The 21,973-nt window shown below is 46.7% G+C and overlaps 1 protein-coding gene across 1 annotated transcript in view; it reads right to left on the minus strand.

Annotated features, from left to right (window-relative positions):
- Positions 1-21,973, minus strand: part of LOC146597154 (rho GTPase-activating protein 39-like) — a gene marked incomplete at its 5' end in the record, with an annotated part of 36,490 nt that overhangs the window by 9,072 nt on the left and 5,445 nt on the right. The window contains 3 exons of the mRNA XM_085302648.1: positions 5,913-6,002; positions 7,479-8,025; positions 12,827-14,135. Of these exons, the coding sequence (XP_085158774.1) occupies positions 5,913-6,002; positions 7,479-8,025; positions 12,827-14,135 (1,946 nt within the window). The remainder of the gene's footprint in view (positions 1-5,912; positions 6,003-7,478; positions 8,026-12,826; positions 14,136-21,973) is intronic.

Here is a 21,973-nt window from a genome sequence, read left to right on the forward strand (position 1 = left end):
CTGTGCCCCTCCGCAAGAACTGCTGCTCTTGCTGTGCTTGGTTCAGCAAACTTTGAGGGTGAGTGGAGCCAGGATTCACAGAGCTAATCCCCCCTGACACCAAGAGAAATATTTGCACTGACAGAGCACTGATTGCTGGGAGAGTTTTTCCAAAACCGTTGGCCTTTTGTTCTTTTTCGAGTCAAACCCAAATTGCTTGCTGAAAGCAGTGAATAGATCTGCCCTATTTGAGTCCTTGCCAGACTCAAAGCTTGCAGCAGAGTTCAAAATACTTGTGGCTTTTAAAATCTACATTCTGGTCAGATGCTGCCTATTTCACATTGGCCTTTCATGCACTCTGCAGCTTAGGTAAACTGGATGGGATCTTGGATTTCCTCAAATCTGCTCATACAGAGAAATAACAAGTTTGTCCCAAGCAGAATAACGAAGGTGAGAGGCTTTCTCCCATTCTTGAACCAGTCAGCAGACAACCCAGGGTCCTGGTACCCCCAAGACTAAACATGCACCTGCAGCTTGACAAATCTGTTTGATTGTAACCTCTGAAGTGCAGCCCCTCAGTTACACCAGAGAAATGCAAAAGGAGGTAGGACAGCATCCCCTGCTTCCACAGGCAACGAGAAGGAAGTCGCTTTCAAGAATTTCTCTCTCTTGGAAATATCTGAAGCAAAATATTCTTCATATGCAAAACATCCTGCTAATCCCAGGCATGATTTATAATGGGAATGTTTAAGAATGAAAGAAAAGAACAGAGCTAAATGAGCTGTTTTGTAATGTGTCATTAGGTTACTGCTTCTGCTGTTGAAATGGTGGTGTACAGACACACCATGATGTAAAGTGTCATCTGGTTCACATAGTAATGACTGGGAAGAAGTGAGACTGGAATCTGTCTCTGTGTCAGAAAAAATATACAGAAGGCAGCACATTCAAAACCAATAATAAGAAATACTTTTTCACTTTGCAGTTTGACCATGAAACCTTTCGACGCACTAAAAGTTTAGCAAGGTTTGCAAAGGAACTGGCTGCATCAGAGTCTGCATTACTGGCACGTGTGACTAGCAGCAAGATGCGTTTGATTGAGGATCATTCTGTTCTTCCCCAGAAAGCTCCCTGGTCCTGGGAAAAGCCTAAACCCTCCACCCCGTGCTTTCTGCGGTGAGGCATCCTGTTTCCAGCAACAGTCAAGCTCGTGCCTGTCACTCAGGGGGAACTGCAAGTAGAGCCATTGAAATTTCAAGCAAACTGACAACAAACTCGCCCTCTGCACAGAGGGCTGGACTTCTTACTGCCCATGGATCCAAATCATCAAAACCTGGAGGGAGCCTCGAGGAACGGAGCCGATTCGGGCTCTCTGCCACTGTTGGTGTAGAGCATAGTGGCCCCACGCAGGGGACTTGCACCTTGAACATGCAACTTTTGGCCTCCTTCTTACCTAATGGGTGTCACCCACTCTGATGTGAGCTCTCCTGGCTCCCAGGGCATGTGCACAGCGGGCCGTACAACGGAGGCTGAGAAAGGCCAGGAGGCTGAGAGGCGAGATGGGAGCCTTAGCCTCTGCTTTTCAAAAAGCAGACTGACTCAGCCACCTGGCTGCTTTTAGAGATTCTCAGCTAGAAACTTGTTCCTGGGATTTAAATCGTTATGCATGGTCAGTTCTCCTTAACAGAACTGCCATGAACCTTGCCCCCAGCCCCCAGCTTATACCTACCAGCATTGGCACAAGTCATTTTAGCCTACACAGGCTGGAAAGGGGCTCATACTAACAGTAATTCCACTTCTCTGAGCACATCATGAATCTGTGAAATCCAAGTTGATCTGTTATTTCCTCTGGTACCACAGTAGCCCCAGGAGCTCAGGAACAGAAGACTACTAACAACCCGCAACAGTGAAAAACAGTTTGCGAAGGAAAATATTTTTCCATGTGCTGGCCTAAAAACACATGCAAAGAAGTTCTTAAAGAGCCTCTTCTTTTATAACAAGTTAAAATCCAGGCAATACACATGCAGGAACGTACCTTCTGGAACAGACTCAAGTGCTTTCCTGCCAAAAAATCTCTTAAAAAATGCAGCAAACAACGTGGATTCAGAACCCAGCTACGGGATGAGTATTTTAGCACAGCAGAAGCTGTTGTCTCAGTATTTCTCTGATCTATTGCTGTCTCATACAGACCTCAACGGGGCACAATTAGAAGCCTTAGGTAGGGGCAGCCCAGCTGGGCTTTGCACTGGTGCCGCTCTCCCAGTTTCARTCTGAACCTCCACCTCACAACAGGTTCTTAGCCCCTTCTTTCTCCTTCCTTACGCCATGTGTGCATTCCTCTGCATCCCCCTAATCCTACTCCATCACTATTTCCTGCATGGGAACTGCCATACCTCATCAGCCCAAAGGTCCATATGTGTCAACAGCCTGCATCTACCAGCAGGAGRAAGAGAAACAGATACAGGATGTATCGAAAATGAGTATTCCCATTAAAATTTTCCAGCTAACGGCATATGGGAAATATCCTAAGGCAGTATTGCACCTGGACCATTAACATTTGCTGATCAACCTGCTGTCTTCGAATTTGTTCCATTTCTCCCCAAACCTGTTTATACTCCTGACCTGCACAACACCCTGGATTGCCAATTCCTGCAATTTAATTTGTTGCTTCAGGAAAATACAGTTTTAAACCTGCTGCCTGATAGCAAAAGAACTGGAAACCACCCAATTTTGTTATGACAAACAATGACAGAGTTTTTTCCTCTCACTTTCCCCAGATAACTTGCGATTTCTTTTAGCCTGCTGACCTTCTCTCTCTCCCTTCTCTCTTCCACGTCCGCATCTGCTGAGCCTCTCGCTGCAGGGCTGGCACTCGGCCACGCTGAACAGCCCTGAAGGGAGCCACAGGCAGTATGTGGCAGGGCACAGGCAGCACCGCGGCCGAGTGCTGATGCTGGTTTTGCCCTCTGCCCCTTTTCTAAAAGCTCCGGATTTTCTATTTGTTTCCTGACAGCTTCCAAGTACTGTGTATAAATTTTTTTAAATTTGTAAATAGTAACTCCAAAATTCCTTTCCTCATTTGCAACAGCTATGTAAGAGCCTGTTGCTGCATATGCAGCGAGGGATGTTTTCCCCAGGTATGATACTTTGCTTTTATTGACACATAGTTTTCTGTGCTGCTTGATCACTCAGTAACTCACCCTTGTGAGATCCTGCTGCACCTTCAGTTTTTACAAYCTGAATAATTCTGTATCAACACCGAGCTTTGTTACCTCATTGTCTGCTTCCTTTTCTCAGTTCAGACCAAATCCCAGCATAGATTCCTGTAGGATCATTAGTCAAGTCTCCTTGTGAAAACAGATCATTTATTTCTACCTTTTACTCTTCTGCCTTTCAATCGCTTATTGTTTCATGAAAGGTTCTCCCACCACCTCCAAACTTCGTTCACTCACAGAAAATTACATTAAAAGCTGGAGATCGCCAAGGTAAGTGTGGGAAACTTCAGAATGATTGCTTTGGGGCACATCTGATGAGATGATGTTAACTCACCCAGATGTTTACTTACAAGCCTCTATACTGCAGGAAGCTGGGGAAAAAAACCCACTGCTTTAATTCCCTTTGTTTTTCTCTGGAAGACTTATATACATGCCTACATATATACCGTTCAGCCATTCTGAAGACAGGACATGTAATGTCTTTATTGGCTTCTCTGTTACATTACTGTTACAGCATCTATATGCATCTAAGTATTTCACAGCTCCTAGCAAATATCTTTTCAAAAGAGTCTTGTAAGGTGAGGAACGAAGTTACACCCACATCTTGCAAACAAGGCAAACGGTGCACATGGAGCAGACACAAGTATCCTGAGGAAAAGCCTGACTTTCTCAGTCATTGGTAGATAGCACTTYGCATGTTCAAGCAGGATTCCCATCTACTTCAGCTGCAGCTCCAAGTGTGCAACACTTGTCTGAATTACAGCCCAGAGCCTGAGGTCAGACTCCAGAAAAAAATCATCACCATTACTAGTCACTTCTGAAAAATCTGGTTCAAGTGACTTGCCAACCCTTTCTCTTCCTGGTGTTATGACTCTGCTTTGCTGCACACCTTACAGTTTTTGCAACAAACTGGCAGGAGCCTTGCAGACAAGCTCATTTATTCTAAAACACCAGTTTGCTCCCCAAACTCTCTTTTGCGTGTGCTAAAGCAGACAGAGTCCTGTGAAGGGAACAGCATGTGACCTGTCATTAGATACCCAACTAAGGCCACACAGGCATTTCTGCCTTTCAAGTGCTTCATTCTGGAAACTTAATAAAGCTTTCCTGCTGTGCCTTTTTGATGTAATTCCAATATTTTATTTTTTTAAATAAAAACTAACTCTGGCTTCCTAAGCACAACTCCAGCGCCTGCAACATAGATAGGCAATTGCACAGGAAAGCCTGCTCAGCCCACAGACAGAGCACGCCCTGTGCAGAGAAAACCGCAAGGGAGTTGTCCCATAAAGGTATCAAAATCCCTCTGAACATGAGCAAAATGACTTTTCAAAGACTCGGAATTGGCTGAACCCTTCTGGGTCTGAACAGGAAGGGAAAAAGACATATGCCTAACAGAAACATAATTCCTCAGTGTAACTTCAGGTCTCTGCTCAGGATCCCAAAGGAGACAGTCTGTTCAAAGGGAAAGTGATAGAAGTTTTCTTACTGCAAAGAGAACAGGGCTTTTAAACAAGGGGCCTCCTCAGCCATTGGCCGGACTTGCAGTTGACTGTAAGAAACAGTGACACATGGAAATCACGGCATGTCTCTGGAGAGCGCAGCTGCAGTTTCCATGTTTCATACACCTGCATGCTCGAGTGAGATAGGGCTCAACAATGCAAGAAGTTGTACTCCAGGGCTCCCAAAACCGGATTAAAGACAGTGAGTCCATACAATATAAGCTGCTGTCTGATAGGAATTCACAGAGTCGGCTCACGTTTCCTAAAAGATACAAAAAATGGAATGAACTTTGCCCAGGCACATTTTAGGCCAGATAGAGTATCATCTGTCCTCCTGCAGCCAGCATTAAAACCTCAGGTTCGAGAAATACGTGAGCTCTTGTTCATTCATTAAAGATGCTATTGCAAGCCGTGGACTGCTAGATCAAATTTGTACAGCTATGTCACCTAGTGCTAAAGGCCAGGGAAATCTGCCTCTGTCAATAACATCTCAGCTAGGCACTCCTTGCTGTAGCCAGGAGGTGACCGGCACTGCCTTATCCACAGCCAGCTCGGCTTTCTCCGTACCCTGCTTTGAAGCAGCAGCGCATGGCTCTCCCAGCTGTCTCGGAGGCCTGAAGGAATCACCCCCGCGGACTGCGCAGGCATTTCTGGGTCAGGACACGCTGCTCCAGCCAGGAAGAGTAGGACAAGGGGAATGGGGCTGCACAGTCCAGGAAGTATGGACAAGAAGTCAATACTTGGGATAAAAAAAAGCAGTGCTGTTTATCAGATGTCCTCCCTGAAGGTCCTCAAGTTGGGTGGTGATTTACAAAATCTATTATTCCAATCTAGACAGGTTCTCATCAACATCCTCTCTCAGATGGCCTGTAACACTGAATGTGCTATATAAAAGTCTGCAGCACACAAACTGGTTGGGTTACAGTCCCAGGTCTGCATCCAAGTTAAAGACCCTTTTCTTCCCTGCACCTGTCCCACCCACGAGTGACAGGGATCCCTCTCGCCCTACACTGCTACTTGTCCCTGTACCCACGAACACCTGTCCCCATGCACTGCCCAGCCGGCACTCACGCTGCTCTGTTCTGATCCATTCTCTGGCCAAAGCTCTTACAAAGGCACCTACAGTAAAGTTTCCTGAATCTATGTCTATAAAGCTTAAAGAGATGTTCAGTGGAACTCAGCAACTCAGCCTGTCTGAGGTCAGTGCAGTCCTTCCTCCCGTTACCTTCATCTTCAGTATTTTGTTTCCTCTTTTTCCTGGATTTTGAGTTCTTCTTGTTTTTCAGATCCGTAAGCTCCTTGATACGCTGTGCAACTGAAAATTTAAAGCACTGTTAACTGAGCAACAAAGGAGACTGAATGTTCCCTGCCCTCCTCCCCTTCAGCATGGCAGGAAGAGGCTCTGGGTTAATAAACCATTAATAATGTGGAAATGTAAGACACCAAAGCCCAGAACTGCCCTCAGACATGAACTAAAGCAGCCAGCCTCACTATGGCATGAGGAGTCTGCTCAGGGAAAAGTCCTGTATCAAAACCATCACCAAATGCACCAGAATCAGGGACCTAGAATGTCCCTTGACTCCTCTGAATGGCCAAATATTTAAGAAGGTGCTCCAGGCTGCAAATTTGTATTCCCTAAATAGCAGCAGCAAGAATAAGCCACTTAAATAGTTTGGATTACTTCTCCTTACTGCCTGGGTCCTGGTAGGGCAATTTTTTCTCTCCAGGCCAGACACAGCTGGAGGGAACAATTTTTGTGGGGAGAAGTGACAATATTCTGGGTTCCTTGTGGAAATCTAAACTAGTGCTGCACACCCACCAGTGCAGTGAAAGAACTCCTAATGTTAAGGTCACAAGCATAAGACCAGAAAGCAAAGGTTGGTGTAGCACCATGGCTGTGCCCAGGACTCACCCCCACCTATACAGCACTCACTAGCAGGGAGCAGAGATGTGCTGGGGCAGAATGTCTGTCCTGAAGATTTGTGGGAGACTTGAACTCATGTTTGGAGCTTGACTAGGAATAAGAGCTTTGGTTTATCGCTTGAGACTGGACAAGTCACAAGCTCTGATTCTCTGAAAGCAAAATTCCTCATCTGGTCATGAGGCTCTAACAATGTTGTTAGACTGAAACTTTGCTTTGCTAAGGAGCGCTGCAGAAATAGTCACAAATCAGCCAATAAATACTGTGCAGGTTGACAGTTGGCATTTTTTTTTAACCAGGATGCTGCAGCAACTTAAAATTGGAGTTTTGTTTGGGTATATGAGTTAGGTACGAGCAACTCTTCCTTTCAGGCAATGCCAGGCAGCTCCCCAAGGCTTTTAAAAGATACTGATAAATCACATCTGTTTACAACACAAGCCAGTATCCTTCAGAACCACTGTCTAGTTGCCACTCTAAGGCCTGCTTCGAAAGGGCTCCCTAATGTGTGTTTTTTTTTTTTTTTCCTGGTTTAAGGAACTTTGAAACAAATCATATCTTCACAGAATCCAAGGAAACTCTGCCCTTGGTAGAGGTGGAATCAGCTCTTTTCTGGGTTGATACTGCCCGGCTGATCAGCTAGATGAGCCCAGTTTAGGGCTGCCACTTCTTTTGCCAGATACAATTGATAATTGCAGGGAGATGAACTGGTGGCAGCTGCACCTTGTAGAAGAAGGATGTGATGCTCTCAGTGACAGAAACCACAGTATTGGATGGTGACTACTTGTTTTTTTAAAACCAGACAACCCTGAGTAAATGACACAACCCACCAAAATGCTGCTGGACATACACTGGTGTGCATGAGGCACTTACTGTTTTCATCGTTGTCAAGGTGACGATAGATGTAACCCTCCAGATAAGACTGGAATTTGGGTGATGGAGAGAAGAAGGCCAGACTAATGGCCATCAGTTCCCAGCCCCACGCCAGACTCTGGTAGCAYGTATTATCTGTTGTCTGCCTGATCAATTGTATATAGAGCTCATCCCGTAAACCTTGTATGCTCCAGCACTTGGTGACTGTGACCAATGCCACATGATTCCGATCCATGCGAGTCTGACGATCTCCCATGTAGCTCTGCACCAGTTTGAACATCTCACAGGCTTCTTTTTTGATGGTGCGGTTGCTAGTGATGAGCATTGGCTTTTTGATAGAGCCACCATTCCAGGATAGCATGTTGGAGATGGAGATCCTTCGGCGGAAGATGCCCTGAGTGTGCATGTTCAGGTTTTTAGAAGCCCAGTCTGCCATGCTGCTTTGAGAGATGGGCTTCCGTAGAGTATTGTAAGGGAAATGATATCCTACACAGCTGCCAGGCTGACTGCTGCTCTCTGGCTTGGGGTCCAACTCTATTGTCCCAGGCTGCAATGGAGAACAGATGTGTTAAAAATTGCTTAGTTGATTCCCTGATCCTGGTAGGAAAATAAATAACAGTGAGTGAAGCTAACAGCAACTGCAAAGTGGTAAATCTTTGTGCAGAATCTGTTGCTGACATCTGTAGTTCTGCAAGAGTCCTGGCTGGCACAGTAGCACATGGACACTGTCCCCAAGGGAAACCCCGCGACAGGGAGAAATGGGGTTGGTTTTCTATGTCGTCCCCGAATTCCTGGTGACAGCCTCAAGCAGGAGCTGAGGTGACTGCCAGAGAAGCAGTGTGGCGCTTGGCAGGAAGCACACACCAAGGATCCAAGTTCCTCACAGCCCTTCAGCTCCTGCTTCCTTTTGGGCTGTAAGAGCCCAGCTGTGCCCAGGAGGCAGCAAAGACCAGGCAGCCACAGAACTACCAGAACCACTTGCTTCTTGCCTCTACTTTCTGTGGCTGATACAATCCCATAGCTGGTTCCTGCCTTTACTGTTTTTCCAAGTTCTAATCACAAAAAGACACACAACCAAACTGGCATGGCTAGCTACTGTCAGAAGCAGCTGAGCCCGTACCTGGACAGCATCTGCACTGAGGTATTCAAAACGCACATCTCAGTTCCACCACAACCTTCTCTATGGAAATACTGGTCAGACACACAAATCGGATAGGAAAAGCTAAAGGAAGGAGGCACAGCGGAAGCACGAACGCATCTATTTTAATGGCAAGGCTGTCACTCAGGATAATCATTCAAACCAAACGTGTCTTGAGAAGAAAGAAGGGCAATTCTGAGGGAAGATGACAAGTACAATAGAATCATAACCCAAGGACAAATCTCCTCAGTGACCACTGAGGTTACCACTGAGATGTGAAGGTCTAATGGGTGGATCAAATGTCAGGGTGTCCCTGGATAGTGGCAAAGGAGCAGGTCCGTGCAGCTATATCTAGAGTGACAGTGGGCTGCTGCATGAGGGTCAGTGGACTTCCAACTACATCATGCTCCATTACGAGCTCAAGTCATACAACAACATGGGTGTTTGAAGTGAAGGAGTCAGGAAATCTGTCTCAGTCAACTTCCTCTGGCCATGGAGCTGCATCTCTCCATAACCTACAGCCCTCCCCAGCTTGTGCTGGCTCGAGCATCCTCGGGGAAGATACAGGCTGTGGCTTCAGACTTGCTGCCTCTGTGAGCAGCACTGCACCACACTCACTGACGCCTCTATGTTGGACTCCCTACAACGTCTCTTATCTAAGAGGGGGCATAACATTCCCCAATGACAATAACTGTTCAAAAGTGTTTTTTTCTTCTTTTTTTTCCCCCCTCAGAGGACTGGAGTCAGCAGCTCCCCACAAGCACTCCATATTCATCAAACTGATTTGCTCTAGAGGTAAATCTGCTGACTGCGGGTTTACAGACACATACAGCAGAGACAAAGAGCCTTCTCCACCACAGATTTTACGTGCCATTTTTACATAGAGCACTTGTCCCTCCTTCGTTCCCAGCAATCTCTAAGGAACTACATAACGAGAGCTTTGGTAGTACTGATCCCCAGAAAACGATGGGTAACAGCTACTAGCGAGAAAAGGACATTTATTTTGCCCATTTAGAATTTTCTGTTTTGGCTGAAAGTGGCAGCCTGAGACACATTTAACTTAAACATCCAACAATTTATTATAGGCAACGGACTTTTCTGTTAGACTTGAAATTTCCACATAGAGCAACTAAGTGGTAAACTATTCATGTTTCACTCTGCATTCTCCAAGGAGACCTGCATAACAGTAGGAAAATGTCAAACAAGATAATATAGAGTTTTTTTTAAAAAAAAACATACACAAACAGATTTTCCATAAACTTTTCACATTGCGAAACCAAAATTAAGTAAAACATGCATTTTTCTTTCTTTGTAGGTCACCCTTAAGTTGCCTGCCATTCTATATTCCAGTTCTGGGCTACAGTCAAGCCCAAAATACATGTTAGTTCTTAAACACTTAGAGCAAGTTAATGTTTTCCTTCTTTGTAAGCAGAAACTGCTGAACTCACGACAGAGACTTGTGTGGTCCAGCCCTTCCCTGTTTTACATACAACATGTATCTACATGTGGATGATGGGATTAGCACACACCATATTCCACTTCGTATTGTCAGCCTGGGGCACAATTGTTTCTCTCGTTTTTCTACTTCATCTTAGTTTTTTATCCCTTAAGTTACCCTGTCTCCTCAGTGTCTCTGAATTCACTCAACATTCTGTCTAAAAATCAGTGCCAGAAGCTCCTCTCTTCCCACTCTATCCTCAGTCTCCTCCAATCCAGCTTCTGTGCCCTGGGTTGGTTTTCCTCCTATCCCTCTAATTGCTCCTTCAGTGTGATATTTCTGAGGATCCACCTCTCTCTAGAGGTTCAACAGGCTCTTGGTTCTCTCCTCCTCTCTCTTTAAAATTTATCTCTAAAATCTCATTCACACCTACTCGGCTATTATGTTTGTGCTGATACCACACACCCACCTCTGCTCAGCATGTCCTAAAACTTCCGCTTGCCCTTGTGAGATAATGAACTTCCTCTTTTCTTGATTTTCATCTCCATCACTTAGGCCCATCACAGGACATTGCCTCTGACTCAATCCACACACTGCCATTTTCAGGCTAGACAGCAATTTTGCATAGTATCTCTGCAACCTCCTCCCCTCCGGACTTGGAAGCTCAGTTCTCAGAGTGTTTTGCCTTTGCTGCATCATTCATCTTCTTACAGCTTCCATTTTATTCTCCTTCATTGTCCTATCACACATCAATTATTTTCCTTCACTGAAAAGGCTAGTCATAGTCTATGCCCAGCCCACCATCTCTTGAGCGTAATCAAGACATCAGGTCTCAGCTCTACTCTGTCAAAGCAATGAAGCGTAATAAACCCTGCAGATGAGATGATAGTATTCTTCCACGAGGTCAAAAGAGACTGCAAAATGAATTTATTGAACTGTTGACTGTAATATGCGAGTCATGTGTGAGCTTAAACTGGCCATGTGCCAGAAAAATGGAAAACGGGGGAAATGTGACATCAGGTTTTAAATGAGGTTTCAAGTGAAACCAAGGCACTAACACCAGTAAGTCTGAATTCCTTAAAATAAATTACAACAAAGAATAGAATGTAAAAACACTTAAATATGATACAGTGAAGAAGTATCAGCTGGGCTTTTAGAGGAAAGTTACACTTCAAAAATCTATAGAAGTGTTTTGATGTGTTCAGTGAGGTTTGCTAAGCTTCTTCATGAAAGGTCCTTAAAATACTCTAAAGAGTCATGCAGTAAGACATGATTCCCTTATGAACTAACAGGACATAAGACAAAGCAAAGGGTAAAAAAAATAGTTTTCACGATGGACAGTTGTTATCAGCTGACTCCCATGGAAAAAAAACTGAGGCAGAACAAGAGTGAAGTAACTAGATAAGTGAGAAAAGAGTAAGATGAAATAACGTGCAGTAAATCTAAAATAAAATTGAAACTAAATCTGAACTAAAACTATGAAGCAGAAGGATCTTACAAATCCAAAGTGGAAAGACAGCAAACTAAATTCTGCAGAAATGTTGTGTGGTAGGGAGAAATTACTCCAGCTGCATACACACAGTGATGGGAAGAGCTCTTTCCAACCTGACAGCAACTCTAGTGTCTTCTTCAATAGTTTTCTAAATATTTTAATTAAATACTCAGGAGTGGTTAAAAGGACAAACAGAACATAGGGAACTACTAGGAAAGGATGAGAGAGCAATAAACAGAAAACACTGTCACATTACCATACAAAACCCCATACCTGCATCCTGTGTCTCACACACAGATCTGGTGATCCCAGCTCAAAAAAGGCTATAAAAGGGGAAGAACTACAAAGATGATCAAAGTTACAGATCATCATCTGCACAGGAAGGGACTCGGAGGAGTCTGCACAGTAAATGGAACACGCCATAGCAAGTGTTACACAGTCCTCTGAAAAGCCCAAATGGCCAGAGGTCAGTAGGAAACACTCTCCAGTTTCTTGCCCCCAAAGTATTCAGGTGTTCCAATTCAAATTGGCAATCAAGCAGTAAATCTATAATGACCAGTGAAATGCCTTTTCATATTGTGCATAACTGAACCGTGGAACTTATTACCACAGGGTTTTATGGAGGCAAAAAGCAAGGAAGCTCCAAAAAGCAGGTGGGCCAACCCATGGGAGAAAATTTCCCCAAAGATTATTGAAAAAATTGAGTTTCATATACAACCTTGGACTTGGTCCCTACGCTGCAGCATGCTGGGAGGACGCACTGGGAGAAGCAAATCTGCCACGTCACTATGCTTTTTCCCTTTGAGGACCTGCACCATCAGGAGCTCTGCCAGAGAGACTGCCCTGGGCAGGAAGGATCCCTGATCTGACCATCTGGATTCTTCTGAGTTTTTACACCCTATGATCTGCCTTTAAGCCCTTAGAGAAAGGGTGTTTTGTTCTGTGTGTCCAATGCTTAAGCAGAACAAGGCCTCCTTCCCCCACTACAAATAATACAGCACTGTAAAACTACTATCCACAGCCCTGAGAGTTTGCCATTCAGGTATACAAACCCTTCCACAAGGCTCCCTCCTTTCATGCCACCCAGACCACTGGCCTGAAGTTGGATCTCCACCTACAAAGCTGTAAAATTTTGTAACCAGTTTACTGCTCGGCAGGCGCACACATGTTCTGTGTGCAGCATATAGCCTAAACCTGTCCAAGTCCGATCAGGCACTCGGCTTAGTACTACAACAGTCTAGCAAAGGTGTGTGATTTTCCCAGTAAAGATCAGGAGGTACCTGAGAGGAGTGATGTGTAGCATCTGATGAAGCCAAACTTGTCTGGCTGGTGACATTCTTTTCTAAAGAATCTATTTTCTCAAAGGTCCTCTTCTGTCTCAATGAGTCCTGTGGAGTAGCTGTGTCATTGGGAAAGCCACCTCTGCTCTCCAGGCCCTGCCTATACAGAGACCTGTTACTGGCTGAGACATCGTCCCTTGAGCTCCGGCTGACGCATTTTTTCAAGTGGTCAGACTGAAATCTGACTTTGCTGCTCTCTGCTGGGATGCCACTCTCCAGAGTTTCAGCATCAAGGCTGGCTTTGCTTCCTCTGCAAGCTGCTGACCTGCCCACCACAGCACGCATCTCAGCAATCAACTTATCATTCAAAGCTGTGAGCTCGCTGCTGCTGCCCACAGAGCCAGGTCTTCCTTGACCTGTCCCTTGCCTCCTTCCTTTCCTTTTTCTCAAGCTTGGGGAAGGGCCAGTTGAATAACCAGAATCCTGATGGCTTATAGCAGTTGGGTACTCTTGAGCTTGCAGACTGTTCTGCCTACTATGGTGGGCTTCCATGTTCTTGAGGACATTGGCTTCCAAGATCCTCCAAGACTGCTTGAAGCTGTCCTTTGAAGTAAGCTGACCAGGCTGTTTAACAGAAGTCTCAGCTGTTGCAGCAGAAGAGTGAGGAAGTTTGGATGACTGGTCAACATTGATCATATGTTTTATGTATTCTCTGCCAGCTGGGCTGTATTCAGTGGAAGAAGGATTTCTTGCATGTTTCTTTGCAGCTTGCTGCTGTTGCGTACTTGGATGCTGTAATAATTTGGTTGGTTGGAGCTGCTTTTTTAAGCTATTGCTTGGCGACACTGGTGGAGACATCCCATTCATGTTGACGCTTTCAGTGTCCATATCTACTGGAGGCTCATCATAAATCGGAGACTCTAAAGATGGCTCATCATATATAGGTGCAGGGCAAGCATACTTGGGGGATGCAGGCTGGGGAGTTCCTGTCTGACTCCTTGGAGGTGTTTGAGAAGTTGGACCATTCATCAGCACTAAGCAAAACCCACCATTCTCTGTCTTTTTGATCTGCATCGACTGTTTTGCTTCTTCTACAGGCGCTTGCTTTGTGGCACCAGGGCTCTGGGATGTGGACTGAGGCTGAGCATATATGGCTGGTTTTGGAAGAGATTTTTGGTTGTTGGCTTCTGGGGTGTTCTGCAGCTGAAGCGAACTGTTTGAAGAACCCTGTACCTGCCTTAAACTGTTCACTTTGACCAACATGGCTGCTTTTGTGCCAGGCAGAGGCTGCCAGTGGGTAGGTGTCTCCCTAAAGAAAGATACAAATACAGGAAATATTATTTAAGAAAATAAGTGAACAAAAACACCATTCAGAATTTCTATTCTAGTAGGAAACAAGTAAAATAGTCTCTGCTTATGCGAGAACATTAGATTATCAGTCTCTAAGTGCCTGGAGATTCCCCAACCAGTTATATCAACTCTTCATTGCTCTTTCTTGCAGATCCCCATTCCAGAAACAAAAACATTGTTGTTAAACACAAGAGAAATTTCTGGCTCATGAACTGCAAAACAATGAGATGAGATAAGCTCATCCCACTATAACCTGTCTGGTATCATCATCAGCAAGCTATGAAACAACGTATTCTTGCCGTGACTCTTGAGCTAGCACAGCATCCCAAAAAACTGGCAGAAGAACAGTAAGAATTTCTTAACCATTTGAGCAGTGAGTTGAAAAATAACCTCAAGTGTCTTGTCTTCAGACCGTCAAATTATGATGACAGCCCTTCCAGAGCACTGTATTTTTTAAACTAATTTTCCAGATCCATGTTTTCCTTACAGTAAAACCTATGAGGTCTATGGAAGGTACTGAGGGGTTGATGCCATCAGCTCGAAGGATGTGTGTCACGCTCCTATACAATCAATTAAGCCCCTGCATAGAGCATTCTCCCAGTCCAATCCAGATACTGTCAGACTTGATTCCCTTGACCAAACGTATTGGTCAATAGCTTTGGAATCCTCTTCTAGTAGTATCTTCTACCTCATGATGATACATGTCGGTAGCCACAACCCAATATTCTCACTGCAACATCTCAGTTCCAAAGGCGCATTTTACAGTGTAGTAACAACCTGCTGTCACAGAAGAGCTTCTGTACTCATGAGCTCAGAGGAAAAGGGAAAGGAGAGGCTATTAAACCAGCCTGAGATTTCAGGTCTTAAAAGGTACCACTGTCCCCAGCTTTCAGCCTACACTAGAGCAGGTAGAGCAGGACAGGATGCGTCACCAGCATCTCAACTTACAACCCTCCTTCACAGGGCAAGATGAACCAGCCCATATCTAACATGGGGTAGAAAGAAGGACAGTTCCTTTGAAGCTGGCCCTGTTCCTTGCACTCTCCACTACTGGCTGTTGTTGGGTAAGACCTAGGGGTGCACTGCATGTGTCCTGGCTGTGACAGAAGATGTTCTCCTAACAGGGTAATGTCAAGTCTCTGGAGCCATTTTGCTCTATTTGAACCTTCTTCTTTGTGCTCCTTCCCTCTCTACTGACCCCTTGCTCTGTGTCCCCTGCACTGTCAGACAGACCCATCTCCACCACATGCCCAGAGCTTCTTCTTTGCCCCTCAGGGACACCCTGGCCTGTGTCTTCATCTCCAAACTCCATGAGGCGCCTTGGGCTTCTCAGGACAACCCAACCCCTTCCTGCTCACTCATTACAGCTTCCACTGCTTCTGCTCTCCAGAGACCCCTTATCTGCCGAGTCTCAGCCCCCTCTTTCACCCACTGAGCATAGCCTCTCCAGGGAGGTGTTGTGCTTGCCCACCTGTCTTGCCTAACATCTAGACACCTCTGCCCCAAAACAGGAGCAATGCTAACACCTCACATTGCTGTATGCTCCTACTCCATTTCACCTCACCTGGCTTATTGGCCCCACACCCTCAAAACAGCCTATCAGCTCTGAGCTCTTTGCCCCAGTAAGTCACATCTACTATGAGTTTCCCTTCTCTCCACATGACCTTAYCTCAGGACTCCTACTCATCTCCTCCAAACACCAACTTCACTTCTCCTCTCTCCCCAAAGGAAATGTCTACCCAGCCCCATCCATCCATAATTTACTGTATTTTGGCAAAACATTCTCTCTTGCTGGACTGTGCCATGGCAAATCCTGAGTCTCTGGAAAGCCCCGCAGCAAGAGGTGAGGGTGGGGCTTGGTGCTGCCCTGCTCTGGGTGCAGTAGCTGGCTCCCAGCCAGGGTCCAAAGGCCCCAGTGCCCTCGAGCCTCCCAGCAAGCTCCCTGACCTAGAGCCCATGACTACCTCTGCAGGGCCTGGCTCCTGCATCTCCACCTTTTGCAAATCTTCAAGAAGCAAATGAGATTGGAGAGGGTTTGAGAATGGTCCATCATCCTCTACATACTGTTCTGGGCTCCCCCTTGCTCCGGGGACCCCCTGCTGTGCCTCCCTCTGCACTTCCCACAAAAGTAGGGCCGGGATTCATCTTAAGGGAGTTTTCAACACTGTCTCAAGACAGAGACGCCGCTGCCATGAGGAAGGATCACTTTGCAGCCACTGCCTTCCAGTTCATCAGATCCCAGAACTGACCTAAGCCGCCACCCAAGGGTGGCTGGCTGGGAAACACCCAGAGATTCACAACAAGCACTGCCTGGCCTGGCCTGCCCTCTGCTCTCACCTGCCCCAGATGCCCTACAGCACTGCCCTTGCTCTCCCCACTCCTTTCTTGCCATGATCAGCTTGCTCTAAGCACGCGTCGCACCCCTACTGATGGCAATAGCTCTGTGCCACGCTCTGCTGTGCACAACGCCAGGTAGACGAGCGTCGGCTGGGGTGCCTCAGCTGCTCACCATGACCAGGGTCAAGCAAGAATATGAGCAGGGAACAGCCAGCAGTAACTCTGCAGGACRTGGGCCGCGTTTCCAAGGACACATGGCTCTGCAGCCTGCCATGCATCTCTCCGTGGGGGCCACGAGGACCAGTCCTCACACAAGTCCAAGCCCCGATCATAAATGCAGGCACTACTGACAACCCAGTTGTTCCTAGAAGAGCTCCTGAACTAACAGGAAGAACCAGAGCTGCAACATTTGGGAAGCTTTTAAATGAACATTTTCAACACTCACCCACATACCCTCCTACCCCCTTAGCTATACCAGTAGCTAGTTTGGTGGTGAAGTGAGATTTGCAAAGAAACATGTTAAGGATAAGCAGGATAGAGTCACTTCTGGATCAGAAGGCAGCCGTAGTCAGTTCCTTGGCCTGGTTACCTACCTACCTGACAGGGCAATCATGGAAGCATCACACAGGAGTGATTTTGACTTAGTACAGCTGCTGGAGGCAAAGGACAAATCTGCACTGCTAAGAGGTTCACCAGACAAATGGAAGGTGATGAATATAGTGACAGTCCTGACCAGACTGTCTCTGTCCTCTGCCAGTCACAAGCAGCATCCACATCTGGGCTAGCATTAACCAGCTGTTGGGTTCTGGTCATTCTTCAAGGGTCACAGAGGGAAAAGTGTCTCAGGTCTGCAGCCTGAGTTGTAGACAGGACCTCATGCCTCAAGAGAACCTATCTACTGCAACTAGAAAATAACTCCAATATTTGCTCTTAAAGATGGTTCTGGATCCCATATAATATGAGCTATGCGCTGAGATTATTCCCTTTCTCTGAACAGTGACTTTACCTCTTCAGTCAGTTCTGCACGCAGCTAAACACCTGGTTTAGCAGAGGCCGCTTGGGGTGGCACACCCACCTCCGTCAGGCACGGCACGATCCGACTCGTTTCCGTAAGCAGGCTCAGCACGCCGCTTTATCGCTTTGCATCACTAGGTTCAGCCAGCGCCAGACTCTCCGGCACTCACCACGTTGTTCAATTACTTTGCAGGTTTAGTTTATCTAAAGCGTTCAGGATAATCAGCATCATGGCTCTGATTACAGGAAGAGATTCAAAGATCTGGAAGCCTTGCCCTGATTTTACCTTCATGACTGTGCGCTTGGCAGCTCGTGCATTCCTCAGGAGAGTGTTTCRAAAATCTGTTGGATCTCCTGTCTCTCCATCCAACAGGGGTAGCAGCTTTTCTCTCCTCCCCTCTGGTACAGGTTACTCAGTATGAAACCACTCATCAAAATGAAAACTAACCGGCTAGAACTGTTCTGCTAATGACATTTTTCCACCTTCCTCAAGACTCTCTATGTCTTCCCTTCTGCAATATTAGACCAGCAGCAGTACAAGCCTGGGCTCTGTCATCTCCTTCTTCAGCTCCGAGCAGCTCCTGTCCAGTTAGGAAACGTGAGCCTCTCCCTGCCTCCCAGGGAGGCAAGCAGCACCATTTCCTGCAACCGAGCCTCTGAAAAACGGCTGCGTATCAGCGCTGCCTCTGATTCACGCTGACACGGCAGCACTGGGCACGTTCCGATCTGTTCCTGCACAGGTATCAGAGCTGGGAGCGCTGGAAGGGAGTCATCTGCACCCAACGAGAGCAGCCTGACCTTAGGAGTTGGTCTCACACTCCAGCAATAAGCACGCTGCCGGACAAGCGTGACGTTTAGATTTTAAGGGTCTTTTAGAATGGGGATTGCGACAAACTCCCCCCTCCCAAACCCGTTAAAAAAAAAAAAAAAAAAAAAAAAAAAAAAAAAAAAAAAAAAAAAAAAACAAAGCTCAGAACTTGGCCCAACACACCTTCAGCATATTAATGAGGAACTTGATTAGAAAGAAAGGCGTTTCTGCACAAATGGTCTCCCCCAAAAGGAAGCGCTTCCTACCTGAGACACGACGGTAGTCAGACTGTGACAGACACCCTGAAACGTGACAGTTCTTCACTGTCCAAAGTCCCTTAAGCAGAGTCCAAAGAAGCCGTCCTGCTTCTCCGTGCCCAGGARGAGCGCATGGGGTGGAGCCTCTGCTCCACAGCGCTGCACAGCTGAGCAGCAAGGCAGTGTGCCCGGGGGAACCCATCTCCCTATCAGAGCTGCTCAACCGGTAGGGAAAGGCAGGAGCACAATACTTGTGATTTAGCAGAGCAACAGGGCTGCAAATCAGCCACTGCTAGATGCAGGACTCTGCCTGCCGTGCTGCAGCAGTGCTGGGCCCTGGCTCTGCTCAGCAGCTCTCTGTTTCTTGGACGTCCTGGAACCTGCCTGAAGGAAAGCTGAACTAGTTGAACAGATCGTTGCAGTAAAGTGAATGACAAGTACTTCTGTTTTCATCGTGAGCAACAAACCTGTCCACAGCAGGCTTTTGGCACCCAGAAGTCTGCACTCAGCCAAGTAAGGCTGCCAGAGAAACAGGCAACGTTGTCTCTTCCTGACTCAGGAATCCCTCCTTCTGATTGAAGGGCAAATTTCACTAATGGCACCATTGAAGCATCCAACCCATATGCCAAGGCAAAGAAGGACTCCACATTTGGGCAGTATTGCTGCTGTGTCTACRGTCCCAACAACCAAAGATAACAGAGTTGGGCGAGCTGAGGACCTGCGGGGGGGGGGGAGGCACTTCCAATAACTGAAGGAGGATTTTGTGCACAAAACCTAACTTCACTGAATTCTGTGATCTGTCTGTACATAGTTGAGCTATTAATCATATTCAAAATAAAAGTGGCTGGGCTGACTAGAGAAGTCACAAGCCCTATCTGTAGAACTAGATAAAATGGTTTGGAGAAGAACCAGCACAGCCCCTGCCAAGTTTTGCTGTTCCTGCCCACATTCCAGCAACCTGGCCTGGCATAGAGGAATTAGAAGGGGAAAAGAAAATTGAGGGCAGGAAGAGCAGTAAACCATCTGCAGACTACTGCTAAACAAMCCACTGGCAGTACAGGCCAACTACCCAGCTTTACGCCCACATCAGGGTCGGACACTTTCCCAAGAGCAGTCTAGCTCTCAGCACACAGACGGAGTCTACCCTCTAACTTCTCCATGAAAACTATTTATTTCATGAGTGTTCCAGATCAGTTTGCTATCAAACCTGTGGTATTGACAGAGCCCAGTATTGCTTATGCTGCTCTCACTTACATCATCATTGATAGAGAACGACTTCAGAGGGCCCTATTGCGTTACGCACATGCAGGCCAGCTCAGGGTGGCTAGAAAGGTGAATGGCATCAGAACGGGGAGATGAGCAAGCCTGCTGGGCCACCACTCCTTCTCTGGCTTGCTGCAGTTGCGTTTCAGGACATTAGAACTGGTTCAGATAGCTAAGGATTTCCCAGGGGTTCCTCCCTCTGAGATCCTCCCTTAGTGTCTACTGAGTGACTATCTTCAGCAGTAGCATTCCCAGGACGCCTCTCTCCCATCTGCATACCCACAGCCTTGCTGCCTCCCCTCAACCAACATCCATCCCTCCTTTCAGTTCCTAGTTGGCTGGACACCAGCTATAATAGTGATACTTAAAGATGCAAGGACTTTATATAGCCCATGTCCATAGTTAACTTGCGTAATGTGGCCCTGAGATACAACATGGTTCTGCTAGCGAAGTCAAATGCTTACCTGAAGCTTCCCAGCCTTTGGGCTTGTGACTGCTAAGCAAGAGATGAGCATCAGAGGCAGAGCAGCACTTTCTGCAGAACTTCATACCAGACAAACACAGGATATCAAGAGACCAGAATAAGTAGGCACTGGCAGGAGATGACCTTGCACTCTAAGCTCCACACTCATTCAGGATAGGGACAGGGTGACCAGGGATTGGTAGGCACCCAAGATCAGGTAAGGCAGGTAATGGTTGTGGAGCAGAGAGTACCACAGGAAGGCAAAGCCAAGAACCCAAGGCCTGTTAGCACACTAGCACACAAATTGTCCAGCCAGGAGATCCAGGCAGAGCCTAAAACAAATACAGGAACAAGGGAAATCTTACCTTCTACACAGGGCATTCAGAAGAAGCACATTGAGTCACCATGCTCAACTGCAGCACTGCCCAATCCTTGGCAGAAATTACTGTTTGTTTACTCTTACTAGAATACAAAACATCCCCTGAAAATAGGGATGATGAAGGAACAAAGACGTGGATCCTGTGGCCAAGTAAGAGGGTATGTGGGAGGTACCAGAAAAGCAGCACCTTGCAAGGTAGAGATCTGTGACATAGACTTTGGTGATGTCCAGAACCACAACCTGTCATCATATCCCTAGAGAGCCTGCAGGTCAGCTTAGGGACAACCCCAACGAGAAGGAGCAGTCCTTGTCTGAAAAGATTACTGGAGCAGAGACTTCTTGCAGGAACAGGATAGCTTTGTGCATTGACACTCTCTAAATAGATGGCTTTTTCCTGCACATCCCCCTCCTTCCGCAAAGCTAAAGGCACCAGACAGTTCCTTGCCTCTTCAGACCTCACATTGCACAGGGGCCAGGGCTCTTCTCTTAGTTTCCTTGCTTGCTTGGGAGCTTTTGATTTTCAGGGTTTGAGAAATTATGTTTACAACTGATTTCTCTACTCCTCTCCCTGTGTCTCTTAAGCAATAGCCACTGCCCCAGGACACACTATCCAGTCCATCAAACCCAGGCCCAGCTCCATCTGGAGTGAGTAGGGGAACATGCTCCTTTCCCACGGAAGCAGGTCCTGCAGAGAGCAAAGCCAGCAGGCTGCAGGAGTGGAGAAATACTTCCCTTGTACCCCACTGATGGGCTCACAACCGGGGTAGACATTCCTGGATGAAAACTTCAAGGAGAGGGTATTGCACCAAGGAACAAGCTAAGCTTTGTATTTCTGGGCTGACATGGGAACCAGGCATATTCCTCATGTCATACCAGTGCCCTTGCATGGCTCCCACAAGGAATTTAGCAGGGTCTTGCAGGGGTGGAGCAGGCGGCTGGGCTGCGCTGCGCTGCTCCTGCATCACCAAGGGCAGAGGGAGCAGAAGCTCCAGCCAGATGGCAGCCAGCTCCACTCCCACTTGACCAGGAGCTTTAAAAGTGAACGTGACAGAGAAGTGAAAGCCCTAAATGACTGCTGTATCCACATTWGTCAGAGTCCTGTCTCAGATACAATGTGCTTTCTCTTTGGGTTCCTCAGCAATTGGAGATCTGTGCTTAGAGGCACCAATGCAAAGAGGACAAGGCTTTTCTGAAAGGAACATTTCCATACCGATGAACGTTATCCTGCTACCACGTCTAGATACAATTTCCCCTCCAGGCCATTCCAGGATGCTGA

Source organism: Rhea americana, unplaced genomic scaffold, assembly GCF_003343005.1.
Source record: "Rhea americana isolate MKP2758 unplaced genomic scaffold, rheAme1 scaffold_190, whole genome shotgun sequence".
Taxonomy (NCBI): domain Eukaryota; kingdom Metazoa; phylum Chordata; class Aves; order Rheiformes; family Rheidae; genus Rhea; species Rhea americana.